General features: G+C 43.5%; 1 protein-coding gene across 1 annotated transcript in view; it reads right to left on the bottom strand.

Annotated features, from left to right (window-relative positions):
• The window catches only part of slc18a1 (solute carrier family 18 member A1), a gene marked incomplete at both ends in the record, with an annotated part of 35623 nt that overhangs the window by 16899 nt on the left and 2416 nt on the right, over positions 1-16308 (bottom strand). Inside the window, 8 exons of the mRNA XM_080738830.1 lie at positions 5494-5589; positions 6912-6972; positions 7351-7394; positions 8046-8135; positions 11390-11482; positions 14192-14275; positions 14951-15009; positions 15504-15631. Coding sequence (XP_080594956.1) covers positions 5494-5589; positions 6912-6972; positions 7351-7394; positions 8046-8135; positions 11390-11482; positions 14192-14275; positions 14951-15009; positions 15504-15631 — 655 coding nt within the window. The remainder of the gene's footprint in view (positions 1-5493; positions 5590-6911; positions 6973-7350; positions 7395-8045; positions 8136-11389; positions 11483-14191; positions 14276-14950; positions 15010-15503; positions 15632-16308) is intronic.

The following is a 16308-nucleotide window of genomic DNA, read 5'->3' as shown; positions in this document are numbered from 1 at the left end:
ATGAATGAAAACACATCTGCCGCACTTCTCGCGAGATTCTGGGCGCATGTATGTTAAAAGGCGGCTGGTCTCGCGAGGCAGAAGTCTCCACTCACCGCTGCAAAAGTGAGTGCCTTCATATAACTGACAGATTTCCACCGGAAATCAGGGGGCGACTGTTACGAAGGCTTTCCACATCCTCTTGCTTGTTACCCTCTATAATAGGTATAACACATGGATCCCCATATATGGAGCTTAATATCATCACATGGATCTCCATATATGGAGATCGCGACAATGACCTCATCAAACCCTGGATAGCCATACATGCAAAAAGAGACCTCAAGTCTTGGTCATATATGTCATCTGACATCATACATACAATCCCTTTTATGCCCATATATGGAGATCCCTTTTATGCCCATATATGGAGATCCATGCTCTGAGGATCTGACATCACTGTGATGTCACCTGTGATGTCACAGTGATGTGTCAGGGGAAACACAGTGACAGGCGTTATAGACAGACAGAGAGACAGACAGAGAGAGATAGCGTCAAGCTGTGACGGTTCACAGACTAAACTGCAGGTTGAGGGGAACCACAGTGTCAGGCATGACAGAGATACGGACAAGATGAATACGGACGGATGATAACGTAATCCAATGAAGGGGAACAGTATTATGATCCAAGTTCTTCAGAGGGAGTCAGCATGTCTCTGCTTGGTGACAGCTGGTATGCTTGGTGAAAGTTGCATGCATTTACAGAATTAGAAGTGGCATTTGTGGTTGCAACTATATTCTGTTCAGGAACATTCTTCAGGGTCAATGGGTCAGGACTGTGTCAGATTGAAGCGTCTCTGGCTGTAAATGTCAGTCAGGGAGGACAGTAGCTTAACACAGGAGAAGTCCTTTGGTATCTAGTGCTGTGATTATGATACTAATAAACTATTGTGTGTTTATATCGACGCTTACACCCTTGTGTCACATGAGACTATCGTCATAGACAGCATGCGTTGCCGGGGCCGACGTCATGACTGTACAACGGAAACACGTGTCACGCCACCCTGACTATATAACAGGCCGTTCGCTAACATCACACACCACAAACCAGTTTTCCTTCTCACTGATCGGAGTGTGATAAGTACTGCCACGCCTGTTGATTTGTATACAATCATCAGGTTATATTTTAAACTTTACAGAGAGCAGCATCACTGTATTGTTCAGTATGGCCTCTGGTAAAGACCTAATTTCAGTGGATTATGACATTTCTGGTCGAGTGCAGGGTGTAAACTTTCGGAAATGCACACTAGCAGAGGCCAAAAGGCTAGGCTTGGTTGGCTGGGTCAAAAATACAGAGGCGGGAACTGTTGAAGGACAGCTGCAAGGCCCAAGCAATGATGTGAAGCAGATGCAACAATGGCTGAGATCCACTGGGAGTCCCGAGTCAAACATCGTGAAGACAGAGTTCAAGAACGAAAAAAAGATTGAAGCTCTTGATCACTCAACTTTTGAAATAGCAGACAAGAAGAACAAAAAAAAAAAGCTCATCCGTAATCAGGGAATTATTGTGTTGTTATTGTGCTATTCCAGCCTGTTATCCGTTGTTGCAGTGATTCTCAGTTGGAAACTCAGTGTTTAATTCATTCTGGTGAAGCTAATGTCCCTGTCATTTTAGGACGTCCCATATTAGCCTTGCATAACCCCTCCATAGACTGGTCATTTGGCAAGATCACCTCCTGGGGGAAGTATTGTCTCACTAACTGCCTGAGATCAGCTCAAACCTCACACTCCCCTGAGTCTGTGGTTCCGCCTGAATACTGGAACTTTTTTTTTTCAACAAAACTCGGGCCATGTCTTTACCCCCACATTCCCCTTATGACATGACTGCCCCATCAACCTGATGTCTGATCCCCCCCCCCCGTGGTCGCCTGTACTCCCTGTCAGCCCCTGAGACCGATGCCATGGAGAACCTGTGTAGGCCAAGTCACTAGCCTCTAGAATCAACCGCCCCTCTTCCTCACCCGCTGAGACAGGGTTCTTCTTCGTGGAGAAGAAGGACGGAGGATTACGGCCCTGTATAGATGACCGAGGCTTGAATGACATCAACAAGAACTGCTACCCACTGCCTCTCATCTCTGCTTTTAAGTGTCTAGAAAGATTCTATCTTCGCCAAACTTGACCTTCGCAATGCTTACCACTTGGTCAGGATCTGAGAAGGCGATGAGTGGAAGATAGCATTCAACACCCCAAGTGGCCACTATGAGTACCTTGTCATAAAGGTATCTATCTATCTATCTATCTATCTGTCATGCCTTTTGGCCTTACTAATGTTCTGGCTTTCAAGCTCTTGTCAATGATGTCCTCCGAGACGGTTCGTCTTTGTCTATTTAGATGATATCTTGATCTTCTCCAGTAACCTGCAAGCTCACACTCGTCATGTGAAACAGGTGCTCCAGCACCTTCTTGAGAATCGCCTCTATGTGAAAGCGTAGAAGTGTACTTGTCTTTGTCCTGGGCTACATTCTTTCTGCTGACAGCATCCCTATGAACCCACTCAACCCAGAGAGGTGAGAGCAGTGGTCGCAGCCCGATAAACGGAAGCAGCCCGCTAACCGGAAGGCTCTTCTATAGAGGTTACAGCACATTGGTGGCCCCACTCACTGCCCTAACCTCCTCCAAAGGGCCATTTCTCTGGTCACCTGAGGCGGAGAAGGCGTTCCAGTACCTCAAGACCCGGTTCACGTCTGCCCCTGTCCTGATCCACCCTGAACCGAACCGCTAATTCATTGTTGAGGTGGACGCTTCTGATGTGGGAGTAGGAGCAATGCTGTCCCATCGCTCCTTTGAAGACCACAGAATCCACCCCTGTGCCTTTTTCTCTTGTGAACTTGACCCCGCGGACATTGGGAACCAGGAACTGTTGGCCGTGAAGGCCCTTGAAGAGTGGCGACATTGGCTGGAGGGTGCTGAACAACCGTTCATTGCCTGGACGGATCACAAGAACCTGGAGTATATTAAAACGGCTAAACGGCTCTACTCCCGTCAGGCCCGGTGGGCTTTGGCACTGCATACCGGTACATTATATCCCATTATATATATAATATATAATAATGAATATACACTCATTATTATACCTGATGATCTGCTAATGTCTGGCTACCTAGAACACAGTAAGGAAATCACTCCACTCCAATAGCAAATCCCAAATGATGATGAACGCAGGAGGACTCGTCTCAACCCCGGTCGCGGAAAATAAATAAATAAATCGCCCAGTCAAACAGCATAGCCTGTTTTGATTGGGTGAGCAGTCTAGTCCAGCAGAAAGGAGGGGCCATGGCCAGTCTTGCTCAGAGCGCGCGATTTCTACATCTTTGCAGCGTGAGTGCGACATCCAATGTCGCACGCACGCACGCACGCACGCACACACGCACGCACGCACACACACACACACGCACACACACACACACACACACGCACACACACACACACACACACACACGCACGCACGCACACACACACACACACACGCACACACACACACACACACACATATGACCAGGTCACTGTGACATCACAACGATTTATGGCCTGATTTATAGCTATCTGGTGGAAAGTAACCAAGTACATTTACTCAAGTACTGTACTTATTCTTTTTTTTTTTTTTACTTTACTGGAGTATTTCCAATTTTCAATCATTTTACTTCTACTCCACTCAAAAGGCAAATATATTTACTCCACGGCAATTATTTGAAAACCTTAGTTACCAGTTAGTTTGTAGATTTTGATTATTATTACAGAACCACTTCAGACCTAATAGGCCTATATACCTGCCACCCTACAAGCTTGCAAAGCGACGCGTTTGTTGCGAGCTTGCAGATCTGCAATTTTCAAAGGATTTTATACATTGGAAAACTTGTAAAATGAGTCCCTTCCTCATAATGACTTTTACTATTGTTAAATTTTGATGTCAATACTTTTGTACTTTTACTCTACATTTTGACCAAGGACAAGGACCCCTTAGCCGAGAGAGAGCAGCCAGGGACCACTAACTATATTCTGTATTCTGTTGCAGATTAAACCTTTTCATATTTCATATAGCTTCATATACCTCTAATAACCAGTAAGACGCGTAAGGGCGAGGTCGCGCCACCTGTCTTGGACATAATATGGATTCTGTTTAGTGTGGTTCTCCTAACAGGGCATAATCTGGGATACGATCCCTTTTGTGCCCATATACGGTATGGACATCCCTAACAGAATTCCTTTTATGCCCATATATGGAGATACCTTCTCTGAGTATCATAGGTGATGTCACAGTGACAGGGACGTGCTGGGCCCCTGATTCAGCCCGGGAAAAAGAGTTGTAGAGGCCCTCATTGCGCGCTATAGAGAGAGATATCTCTCTATAGCACTGCTGCTACTCAAAGATTTGCCATTTCAGATCATGACAAGTGACAAGCCAGTGGGCCAATTACATGAGTTGTATTTCGTCGTTGTCGGGTGGAAAAAAAAAACTTTTGTTTTGTATTTATCATTTTAAAAATTATTTAAACTAGTGAAAACAGCTGATCTACAAGCACACAACGCCTCGCACCGCGAGGCGTTGTGTGCTTGTAGATCTGCTGTTTTCACAACTTTTGTGCAACAGCCTTGTATGATGAAGCAGGGCTTTGCTTTGCGAAAAAAAAATCAAATTTGAAACTTGGAGATACAAGGTTTCTGCCCGACAGTGACGATTTACTTTGTTGGCCGCCCAGCCCCCAAAATGGAACGAAGGCCAACATTATATTTTGATTTTTTTCCCTAATGGCCGGCCTGGACAGGCCGGGAATGAATAGGCCGTTTGGGAGTTGTCCCGCTTTTCCCAATGGCCAGCACGTCCCTGGATGCTAGGATTCATGTGATTAATAGAAAAAGAAAAAGAAATAGAAAAAAAATAGAAAAAGAAAAAAAAGTTTCTAATAGACCAGGGGTCTTCAACGTTTTCAGGCCAAGGACCCCTTAGTTGAGAGAGAGATGAAGCAGGGACCCCCACAACCTGTTCATGGATTACATAATAGTTTCATCGTTTGACAGCACAATCATCAGTGTATTTTGGATTCATGTCAATTTGTGTTTTCAGATATTTAACCACTTGAACCGTCAACACTTAATAAACTTGACCTTTCACTTATTGTGCTATTTTTCCCCTCTACACCAAAGCTCTTTGCCGAAAATAGCCAATCTACAAGCTCACAACGGCGTTGTGAGCTTGTAGATCTGCTATTTTTTGCTAAAGTTCTCAGAATATGGACACTAGGGTTCAAGTGGTTACTCCCCCTAGGAGTCCCGGACCCCCTGTTGAAGACCCCTGTAATAGACAAATGTTTGGTGGCGCCCCTGTAGTAACTCTGTTGGAGATTCTGTTGGAACAAACTGTGAAGATGATCATCTCTGAGGGGACAATAAATACTATTATTATGGTATGAGGATCAGTGGGGGGGGGGGGGGGGGGGGGGGGGGGGATTCAACGTACCCAGCTGCCATTTAGGGGAGCACATGGTCTGCATCATCCAGATGGGCAGGGTCGGTTCCAACATGGCCACGCCCATGTTGGCAAAACACAACGAGCCTGGAACGAACACATCAGACAGGTTTACAACCTACACAGCATCCTTATTGGCTAACAGTATACAACCTACACAGCATCCTTATTGGCTAACAGTATACAACCTACACAGCATCCTTATTGGCTAACAGTATACAACCTACACAGCATCCTTATTGGCTAACAGTATACAACCTACACAGCATCCTTATTGGCTAACAGTATACAACCTACACAGCATCCTTATTGGCTAACAGTATACAACCTACACAGCATCCTTATTGGCTAACAGTATACAACCTACACAGCATCCTTATTGGCTAACAGTATACAACCTACACAGCATCCTTATTGGCTAACAGTATACAACCTACACAGCATCCTTATTGGCTAACAGTATACAACCTACACAGCATCCTTATTGGCTAACAGTATACAACCTACACAGCATCCTTATTGGCTAACAGTATACAACCTACACAGCATCCTTATTGGCTAACAGTATACAACCTACACAGCATCCTTATTGGCTAACAGTATACAACCTACACAGCATCCTTATTGGCTAACAGTATACAACCTACACAGCATCCTTATTGGCTAACAGTATACAACCTACACAGCATCCTTATTGGCTAACAGTATACAACCTACACAGCATCCTTATTGGCTAACAGTATACAACCTACACAGCATCCTTATTGGCTAACAGTATACAACCTACACAGCATCCTTATTGGCTAACAGTATACAACCTACACAGCATCCTTATTGGCTAACAGTATACAACCTACACAGCATCCTTATTGGCTAACACAGATTTATGCAACTCTATATAAAGATTTATAACGTAGAATAGGATAAATTATCTAAATTGATTTATTACTTTCTAGACTCTAGATGACAGTGGTGGAAAAAGTGCTTTTGCTTGAGTAAAAGTATCAATAGAATACCACCATGTAGAATTGCTCTTTTACAGATAGATAGATAGATAGATAGATAGATAGATAGATAGATAGATAGATAGATAGATAGATAGATAGATAGATAGATAGATAGATAGATACATACATTTTTATTATAGTGTCCTGCACCAAACGATTCCCAGCCCGCACAGGCTTACAAGACGGCCTTTTTTTAGAGTCTGTCTGGCCATGCCAGGCTAGGACGCACTTATATTCTAAAGCGTCTATATAAAACAGATTTACAATCTAGAAAAATCTATATAGGCCTACTGTATAAAATAGATTTACATTCTTGAACATCCATATTAAATTGATGTTATTACTATAGAGCTTCCATATAAAACAGGTTTACAATGTAGAACATCCATATAAGCTGCTCACCTGCACTGATCAGAATGTAGGGGTCCTTCAGTAGGGTCAACAAGGGGGTCCCCTCCACACTCTGAGAAACACACACACACACACACATACATGGTACACATGGTACACACACACACATACATGGTACACAATACACACGTTTCAAAATAGTGTTAAACCATTTTGTTTTGTCTGTTCATTGTAGGGTGACTGAGAACCCCTGGTAGAGCATTAACACATTCATCCACCAGGGGCATTAATTGACAACTCATTCTTATGACTTCCTATCGAGCCAAGCTTTATAAACTATATATTTTTTAAAGAGAAAACAATAAAATAAAATAAGCGAATATTCGACTTCTGTGAACAACGTCGAATAGTGACTTTGATATTGGAATGTTTGAATATTTGGTGAATGCCCAGGCCTATTTCATTGTGAAGTCACAGAATCTGCACTCACCCCAGGACAGATCTTAGATGGTTGTAGGATGCACATCTGGAGCGCTGAAAACAGACCAGACACATACTGTAGGTGGGGTGGAAAAAGTACTCACATAGTTTACTTTAAGTAAAAGTATCAATAATGCAATGTAAAAATACTCTGTTACAAGTAAAAGTCAGGAATTCAAAATGTACTTGTATGAAAGTATGAGTGTTGGCATCAAAAGTTCCAAAAATAGAAGTACAAAGTACAATCTCACAACGATGCGACACATATTTTCAAGTAGCCTATAGGTATAAAATAGGGGCTAAAGTGGTTTATGTATGATTTATAAATGATTGAGACCGTCAGGTTACTACTATCAAAAACCTAGTCTGTCGGTCAGTCAGTCTGTCCGTCACGTCACACTTTTGCCCTACTCATATCTCCGCCACCGTTGCCCCTATCCATGCCAACCTCTGCACACACACTCCTTGGCTGCCAAAGCACAACTAAACCTCCACTACATTTCTCACATGGCCCTCTTCTAGCGCCACCATGAGGCCTCTTCTAGCATCTTCTACATGTTTGTGAGTTGATGCTTACCTCCTGATGTGTGTGTGTGTGTGTGTGTGTGTGTGTGTGTGTGTGTGTGTGTGTGTGTGTGTGTGTGTGTGTGTGTGTGTGTGTGTGTGTGTGTGTGTGTGTGTGTGTGTGTTGTAGTTGATGCTTACCTCCGTCAAACAAGGCCAGGAAGGCGAGGATGAGGAAGGGAGCGGTCTTCCCCACAAAGTCATACATCACACTGCCGAACGGAGCACCAACTACACACACACACACACACACACACACACACACACACACACACACACACACACACACACACACACACACACACACACACACACATTAATTATTTTATTTGGATCTGCACAGAAAGCACAACACATAACAGATCCAAACACTGATCAGAAGGTTACATTATACGGTCATAACAGATGCTTATTAAGACCCAGAAAAGATGAAAAGTGAAAAGCGGTGAGGTGAGTCCGAAAAGGAAGGTTAAGCATGGACTCCATAGCAATAGAGGGGCTGAATGAGAGCACTCGCTAGAGTATTGTGTGTATTGTTATTGAGCAGCAGGGCGATCCTCTGTAAAAATGAGTTTGTTGGTTGATTTCTTTTTATTACCTTTGTTGTAATTTTTTTACTGGATAGATTAGCCTCTAGGATGCAACCCAAGTAGGTAATTTTCGTGTCGCCCACTTTGACTGTGAAGTTATCGACCTTGCTAAGGTTATGATTTGATCCAAAGACCGTTCACCTCCACCACCTGTTCTCTCCCCACCAGGTAAGATTGCATCCAGCTCACTGTTGCGCTGTGAAGACCAGTAGCTTTTAATTTATCAATCAGAATAGAGTGAATTACGGTGTCAAATGCCTTATGGGGGTCCAGCATGACCACCATGCCGCAATATTTTCCCAGATCCACCTCACGTTTGATGCGGTCGTTCAAATAGAGAAGGCATGTGTCAGTGGAATGGACTAAATCAATATATTGCAACCTGTTCGTAGATTATTTTTTCCACAACTTTTGAGATGGAACAAAAAAACTGAAATGGGGCGGTAGTTGCCAGGGTCTAGTTTGCTATGTTTTTTGTGCAGGGGTGTTACTGGGGCCTGACTGGGGTCATGTCCTGGGGGGACCCCGTTTGACAGATAGGTTAATTATGTGGGTAATGAGCAATGGAGGCGGCTTAGTCTCTGAGAAATTTGGGGGGGATTTTGTCATGGCCAGTGGCCTTGTGTTGATGTGGGGTGCTCAATTTTTTAAACAGTTTTCACCGTGCTCATCTTTGCTTACCCCTAGATCTCTGTACTATTTATTGACGTGCTCTCCACCATATTGCCCAGATGGGGAGGACAGTGTTTTAACCAGTGATGTGGCTATGGTGGTATAAAGTAGATGTTAAGACAGTTAAGCCACTTCTAGCTTGTGAAAGCGACGGCCGTTTTGATGTTTATGTTGTGGTGGATGGTTTTCAGTTCAGAACTGCAGCCTAGCTGATTGTTGAGTAACTTCCATGAGCTCACGTGGTTTGTTCATGTTTTTGTCAACTTTGCCATCAGAGGCTTATTGAGTGGTCTGAGAAATCCAGAGTAATCCTGACCAAGAGAAAAGTGTCTTTCATCTGTGACACACAGGCTGTGTGCTGGAGAAGATACCGTGAAATGTCAACCTCTGTCGTATGTGAATCTATTCTCATTGTAATATATTTTGTGGATACAAATCGTTGTTGTCGGGTGGAAACCTTGTATGTCCAAAACCGTTCGTTTTGTATTATCATTTTAAAAATGATTTAAAATAGTGAAAATATCTAATAGCAGATTGAAATTGGAAGGAAGTTGCCAGGGTCTAGTTTGCTACTTTTTTTGTGCAGGGGTGTTACGCCCAAGGGCTTCATTATTAATATTCTTGCCATAATATCCAAGTACCCAACCCATCCACCTGCTGCGTCGGACCGGAGGTGACAGGGAGACGGAGTCCGGCCGTGGGACGCCACGGTTGGCTGAGCCTTTGACGACAGCGGAAGGGAGGTGGCCACTCCCCGTCGCACGGCTACAAAAGCCGGCTTCAAACTGTCTTCATCGAGTTCGCCCTGCTGCAGCTCCCCGCTGTACCCCACTGTTTGTTTTGTTTACTGGTTATCTTGGTTGTTAGAGTATGCTTTGAGCGGTCGGAACGGCTGCCCGTTTGGTTAAGTTGTCTTTCCCTTGTTCTGTTCCTTAATAGCCTATCTTTTCGTTTGTATTTTGTTCTAGACCATTATTTCGTTCTTTTGTTATTGTTTGTTTATTGTTGAGCAAACTCTAAGCCATTTCACAGCATTGTGCTGTTGAGATCACATCCTTAACTACAAAGTAATATATTTAACATCTTCGCCTTTTCTACATTTAACTTATTGTTAATGAAAAGAGACTTTGTAATGTAATCACTATTTTTCTACCAGATTGTAATAAAACCTCTATATTTTCTGCAAACTGGTTTAATAGTGAATATGTAGTACCCATTTATCCATTAGACTACCTGTGGGGCGTTACTTTTGCTAGTTTCAAAGTCCTGGGGGACATGACCCTGTTTCATAAATAGGTTTATTATGTGGGTAATGATGAGTCTCTGAGAAATTTTGGGGGAAGTTTGTCATGGCCAGTGGCCTCGTGTTGATGTAGGACGCTCAATCTTTTAAACACCTCGTCAGTTGTCACTGTGGTGAGTTTAAAATCATCTTTGCTTACCTCTAGATTTCTGTACTATTTATTGACGTGTTCTCCACCATACTGCCCAGATGGGGAGGACAGTGTTTTAACCAGTGATGTGGCTATGGTGGTATAAAGTAGATGTTAAGACAGTTAAGCCACTTCTAGCTTGTGAAGGCGACGGCCGTTTTGATGTTTATGTTGTGGTAAATGGTTTTCAGTTCAGAACTGCAGCCTAGTTGATTGTTGAGTAACTTCCATGAGCTCACGTGGTTTGTTCATGTTTTTGTCAACTTTGCCATCAGAGGCTTATTGAGTGGTCTGAGAAATCCAGAGTAATCCTGACCAAGAGAAAAGTGTCTTTCATCTGTGACACACAGGCTGTGTGCAGGAGAAGATACCGTGAAATGTCAACCTCTGTCGTATGTCAATCTATTTGTATTTGCGCATACAAATTGTTGTTGTCGGGTTGTATGTCCAAAACCGTTCGTTTTGTATTTGTCATTTTAAAAATGATTTTAAATAGTGAAAAGAGCAGATCTACAAGCACACAAGATCTGCTATTTTCACAGGTTTTGTGTGACAGTCTTGTATGACGAAGTGGGGCTTTACTTTACGAAAAAACGAACACATTTGAAACTTGGAGATACAAGGTTTCTGCCCGACAGTGACGAAAGGAGACATTTAAATTTGTGTGTGTTTACTCTCTCTGTGTGTGTGTGTGTGTGTGTGTGTGTGTGTGTGTGTGTGTGTGTGTGTGTGCGTGTGTGTGTGTGTGTGTGTGTGTGTGTGTGTGTGTGTGTGTGTGTGTGTGTCTTACTGAGGACTCCCATAGCCAAGCCTCCAAGAGCGATCCCCATGGCAACCCCTCTCTCCTCATCATCTGTATACACACTGGCTAACATACCAAGACCTACACACACACACACGCACGCACGCACGCGCACGCGCACGCACACACACACACACACACACACACACACACACACACACACACACACACACACACACACACACACCACACACACACAGAGAGAGAGAGAGACACAAGAGACATTAACAGTGTAACAATGTTATTAATTCAGCTCTTACGTCCATACTTTTCCGTTACCCCTTAACTGTTCAATAAATAAATAAAACACGGAGGGTGGGGGCACGGTGGTGCAGTGGTTAACGCTTCGCCTCACAGCTAGAAGGTCCTGGGTTCGATTCCCTCCGGGGGACTGTGGCTGCTGGGGGGCGTGTTCCTCCCTCCACGTCATCAGCGCCCACACCCTAGGTGGGGTTGGCAATAGGGCCTTTCTGTGTGGAGTTAGCATGTTCTCCCCGTGTCTCCTAGGGTTGATACCCTTACAAAAACATGCACGTAATCCTGGTCTCAATAATGCCTCCTCCTTGCCAGCCGGGGCGCCTGATGGAGGGGAAAGGAACTGGTTTGAATAATGTGTTCCTTCCACGCGTTACGTTCAAACCAGGGCAAATCCCCACTGTCAGGTGAAATGAAGCAACTTGGACTCCTCATGCATAGAAGGAAGCATGAGGTCAGTCCGTTGTCTCCCCAGTAATGGCAGAGGGAGAGCAGAGCCCAGGATTACATAGGCAATTGGCAATGGGTGAAAATGGGTTACAAAATCGTGGAATAAAAAATTATAAAAAAAAACAAAAAAAAAACAAGGAGGATCACACACAAGTAATTTTTGTGTTTTGTTTTGTCCACACCTCAGGAAAGGTGACATCAGTCATCATTAATGAAGGTGATGACACGTCACACCTGAAAGATGTTTAGGGCGAGGTGACACATAGTCAATGAACTTAGTGGAATAGACAAAACAAATAGTAATTCAATTGAATTCACATGGACAACAATTGCTACTGAGGACATCAGGCTTAATACAAATATCAAATATAAACATATTCCTTAGTGGTTAAGGGGCCATGAGTGTGTTGAGAACACTCCCTCAAAAGCATGTGGAAAACTGTCCTTTTCCTGAACCTTAGCGGGAGGAGAGCATCCAGTGAAATGAACTGAATCTATTTGGTGATCAAAACAGAAAGAGGACATCATCATCATCATCATCATCACTTCCATAAACAACGTGCACGACATCACAGAGGAGGATGAAAAACACCAGAAAGACGGAAGGCTTATAAGGCTTATATTTCCATTGAAGTCGTCTAAAAACACTGCTTCTTAAAGTGGGCCGACTGACCAGAGAGAAACCATCGGAACAAGTGTTTACATGCTCATCTCGGAACAAGTGTTTACATGCTCATCTTGTCCTGTTGATCTGAACACCAAAAAGGTTTATACCCCCCCCCCCCCCCCCCTCTCAACCCATCCAGAATGAATATTCCTTTCCGATCAGACTGCATGGGAATGCTCTCTTCCAATGAGGTGTTTACATATTAAAGGCCTTTTAATTCTAATTGAGCTGTCATTCTGGTTATGAGTGGAATATATTAGGGTCCAAGTAAACCATAGATAGACCGTAGAAATGAATGGACAAAGTGACACCATTGGTTTCTACAGAGCCTATATGAAGCCTATTTTTCAGCGATTTTCAAATCCGCCATCTTCCCAAATGGACGCATATAGAAAGATACAGAAACTAATGCTATTGGCTGCAACCGCACCCGGTAGAACCAGTACTAGAAACCCTAGAAACATACCCTAGTTTATCATTAATTTTATTTAATTAATGGGACTAAAAAGCATATCATGATTATTTAAAAGAAAATACGTTAAACTAGCAAGTGTTTATGAACAGGTTTACGAAGGTAACAAAACAAGTGAAAAGTTCACCCACTCATATTGAGATTATAATGTATTGCGACCAGTAGAAGGTGAAACAGCGACATCTGCTGGGCCACTAAGCAGCAGGCTGAACGAGGTCAAACGAGGTCGCCTTTGGCTCGTTTCCGCCAGCAAGGCTGGCGTTCAACTAACCGTGATAATGCACACCCTCTCGTGTAATATTGCTTAAAGGTATATTCAGTGATTGTATTTCATTCAAATAAAAATCTAATTGGTACATTTTCCATTCATTCTTCTCACTAGAATGTGTGTGCTGACCATATAAGTAACTTGTGTTACGAGCATAGCTAGATTCAGTTTTCAGAGGTGGCCAGCCAGTCCTCGACCAATCAGGGTAGAGTATGGCCGTAGTTATGTTATGATGTTTAGTTATGATGGTCAAAATAAAAGTTTTGAGAACCACAGTCGCTCGGAATTAAGAACGTCTGCTAAATGCCTAGATTGTAAACTACTGAACTCATAAAATGCCACAGTCTCGTAGTAAATCAGTATCATACATATACTGAAGCTGGAGACGTAGGCCTACCGATATTCAGTGATCGGGTCTAATGATCAAAACAAGAACATTATAATGGTGTAAAAAATCTATAAAAAACTAAACATTTCCACATTGTAAGGCCAGTAAGGGACAAGATGACCCCCGGCCACTTTCATTATCACTGAATACACCTTTAAATGTAAACGTAGTCATTGAAGCACCTCGGTCAAAGTGAAGACCGTGGGGGGAAAGAGGTGAGAAACCCATCAACCCCCCCCCCCCCCCCCCTTCCTCAACGGTCCCTGTTGTCCTTGAGCAAGGCATCTTACCTGCCACAGAGGAGAAGGAGGAGCCTATGCCCTGGAGGGAACGAGCGAAGAACAACAGACTGTACGTTCCTGAGAAAGCAAACACTGCACACACACACGCACGCACACACACGCACGCACGCATGCACGCGCACACACGCACGCACGCACGCACGCACGCACGCACGCGCACACACGCACGCACGCACGCACGCACGCACACACACACACACACACACACACACAATGAACGACATTGCTACACAATCGTCTGAAGAAGCTATTGTAACAACACACACTGTTTGTTAAAGGGGAAGACCATTTTGAATATTGAACTATGTCATTAATATACCTTAGAGGAGTTGTGTGGAAATAATACAAAAGTTCCCCCTCTTCTGTGTTGCCGAGAACTGAAGGATTGATTTTGGGGTTTGTATTGTAAAGTACAATGTGTGATGTCATCAAGTTGTAACCCAAAATCAATCCAACACAGAAGAGGGGGAACTTTTTTTTTTATTTCCACACAACTCCTCTAAGGTATATTAATGATATAGTTCAATATTGAAAATGGGTGGTCTTCCCCTTTAAGTAGATCTTTACACATTATGAATTATATTGATTCACTGAAATGCACTTTATTTTAGCAAGGCATAAACATGCAGAGTGTGTGAGAGAGAAAGTGTGTTTGTTTGTTTGTGTGAGCGTGCGCGTTCGTGCGCGCGCGTGTGTGTATGTGTGTGTGTGAATGTGTGTGCGTGCAAGCGTGTTCTTAAAACTCACTGATGGTAGAAACAAACATGATGATAAAACCAGCAAACATGGGAATGTGATAGCCAATCCTAGAGAGGAGAGGAGAGGAGAGGAGAGGAGAGGAGAGGAGAGGAGAGGAGAGGAGAGGAGAGGAGAGGAGAGGAGAGGAGAGGAGAGGAGAGGAGAGCTTAATATAACACAATAGACTATAATAGAGCTTAGTATTAACATAGAGTACCTGTTAGTTAGAGGTGTGTACCTGTGTGTACCTGTTAGTTAGAGGTGTGTAGTTAGAGGTGTGTAGTTAGAGGTGTGTACCTGTTAGTAGAGGTGTGTAGTTAGAGGTGTGTAGTTAGAGGTGTGTACCTGTTAGTTAGAGGTGTGTAGTTAGAGGTGTGTACCTGTTAGTTAGAGGTGTGTACCTGTTAGTTAGAGGTGTGTAGTTAGAGGTGTGTACCTGTTAGTTAGAGGTGTGTACCTGTTAGTTAGAGGTGTGTAGTTAGAGGTGTGTACCTGTTAGTTAGAGGTGTGTAGTTAGAGGTGTGTACCTGTTAGTTAGAGGTGTGTAGTTAGAGGTGTGTACCTGTTAGTTAGCGGTCCAACAAATGGATTGACCATCAGCTGAACCACGGCTTTGGACGCAAACATCAAACCCACTGGAACGCTCTCCTCCGCCAAATACACACTGTCCTTCACACACGATGACAACACCTGGAGAGGAGAGGAGAGGAGAGGAGAGGAGAGGAGAGGAGAGGAGAGGAGAGGAGAGGAGAGGAGAGGAGAGGAGAGAGGCAAAATAGAGAGGGGAGTTAAATAAGATGAAGGACAAGTAGAGTCTGCACACTGGTTACGCCTCCATAAAGTTTGCGTTAAATAAGATACCAATCGTTCTGTTGTGAAGAAAAAAAGAGTTGAGCCAGAAGGCAAAGCTCTCTGTCTACCGAGCAATCTTCGTTTCTACTCTAACCCAGTGTTTCTCAACCTTTTTTCTGCATTGGGCACACTTTTCATGTCCCAAGAATCCATGGGCACACTTTTCATGTCCCAAGAATCCATGGGCACACTTTTCATGTCCCAAGAATCCATGGGCACACTTTTCATGTCCCAAGAATCCATGGGCACACCAACATAATACGGGGGTGTAAATATCATCACTGTCGGGAAGAAACCTTGTATCTCCAAGTTTCAAATTTGTATGTTTCTTGGCAAAGTAAAGCCCTGCTTCATCGTACAAGGCTGTAGCACAAAAGTAGTGAAAACAGCAGATCTACAAGCACACAACGCCTCACACCGCAAGGCATTGTGTGCTTGTAGATCGGCTGTTTTCACTAGTTTAAATAATTTTTAAAATGATAAAAACAATACTGGCTTTCAAGCAGTTTCAAGGG

Source organism: Nannobrachium achirus (assembly GCF_963921795.1).
Source record: "Nannobrachium achirus genome assembly, chromosome: 12".
In the NCBI taxonomy this organism is placed as follows: domain Eukaryota; kingdom Metazoa; phylum Chordata; class Actinopteri; order Myctophiformes; family Myctophidae; genus Nannobrachium; species Nannobrachium achirus.
The sequence above is the reverse complement of the archived record's forward strand: the minus strand, read 5'-3'. Positions and strand labels throughout refer to the sequence as shown.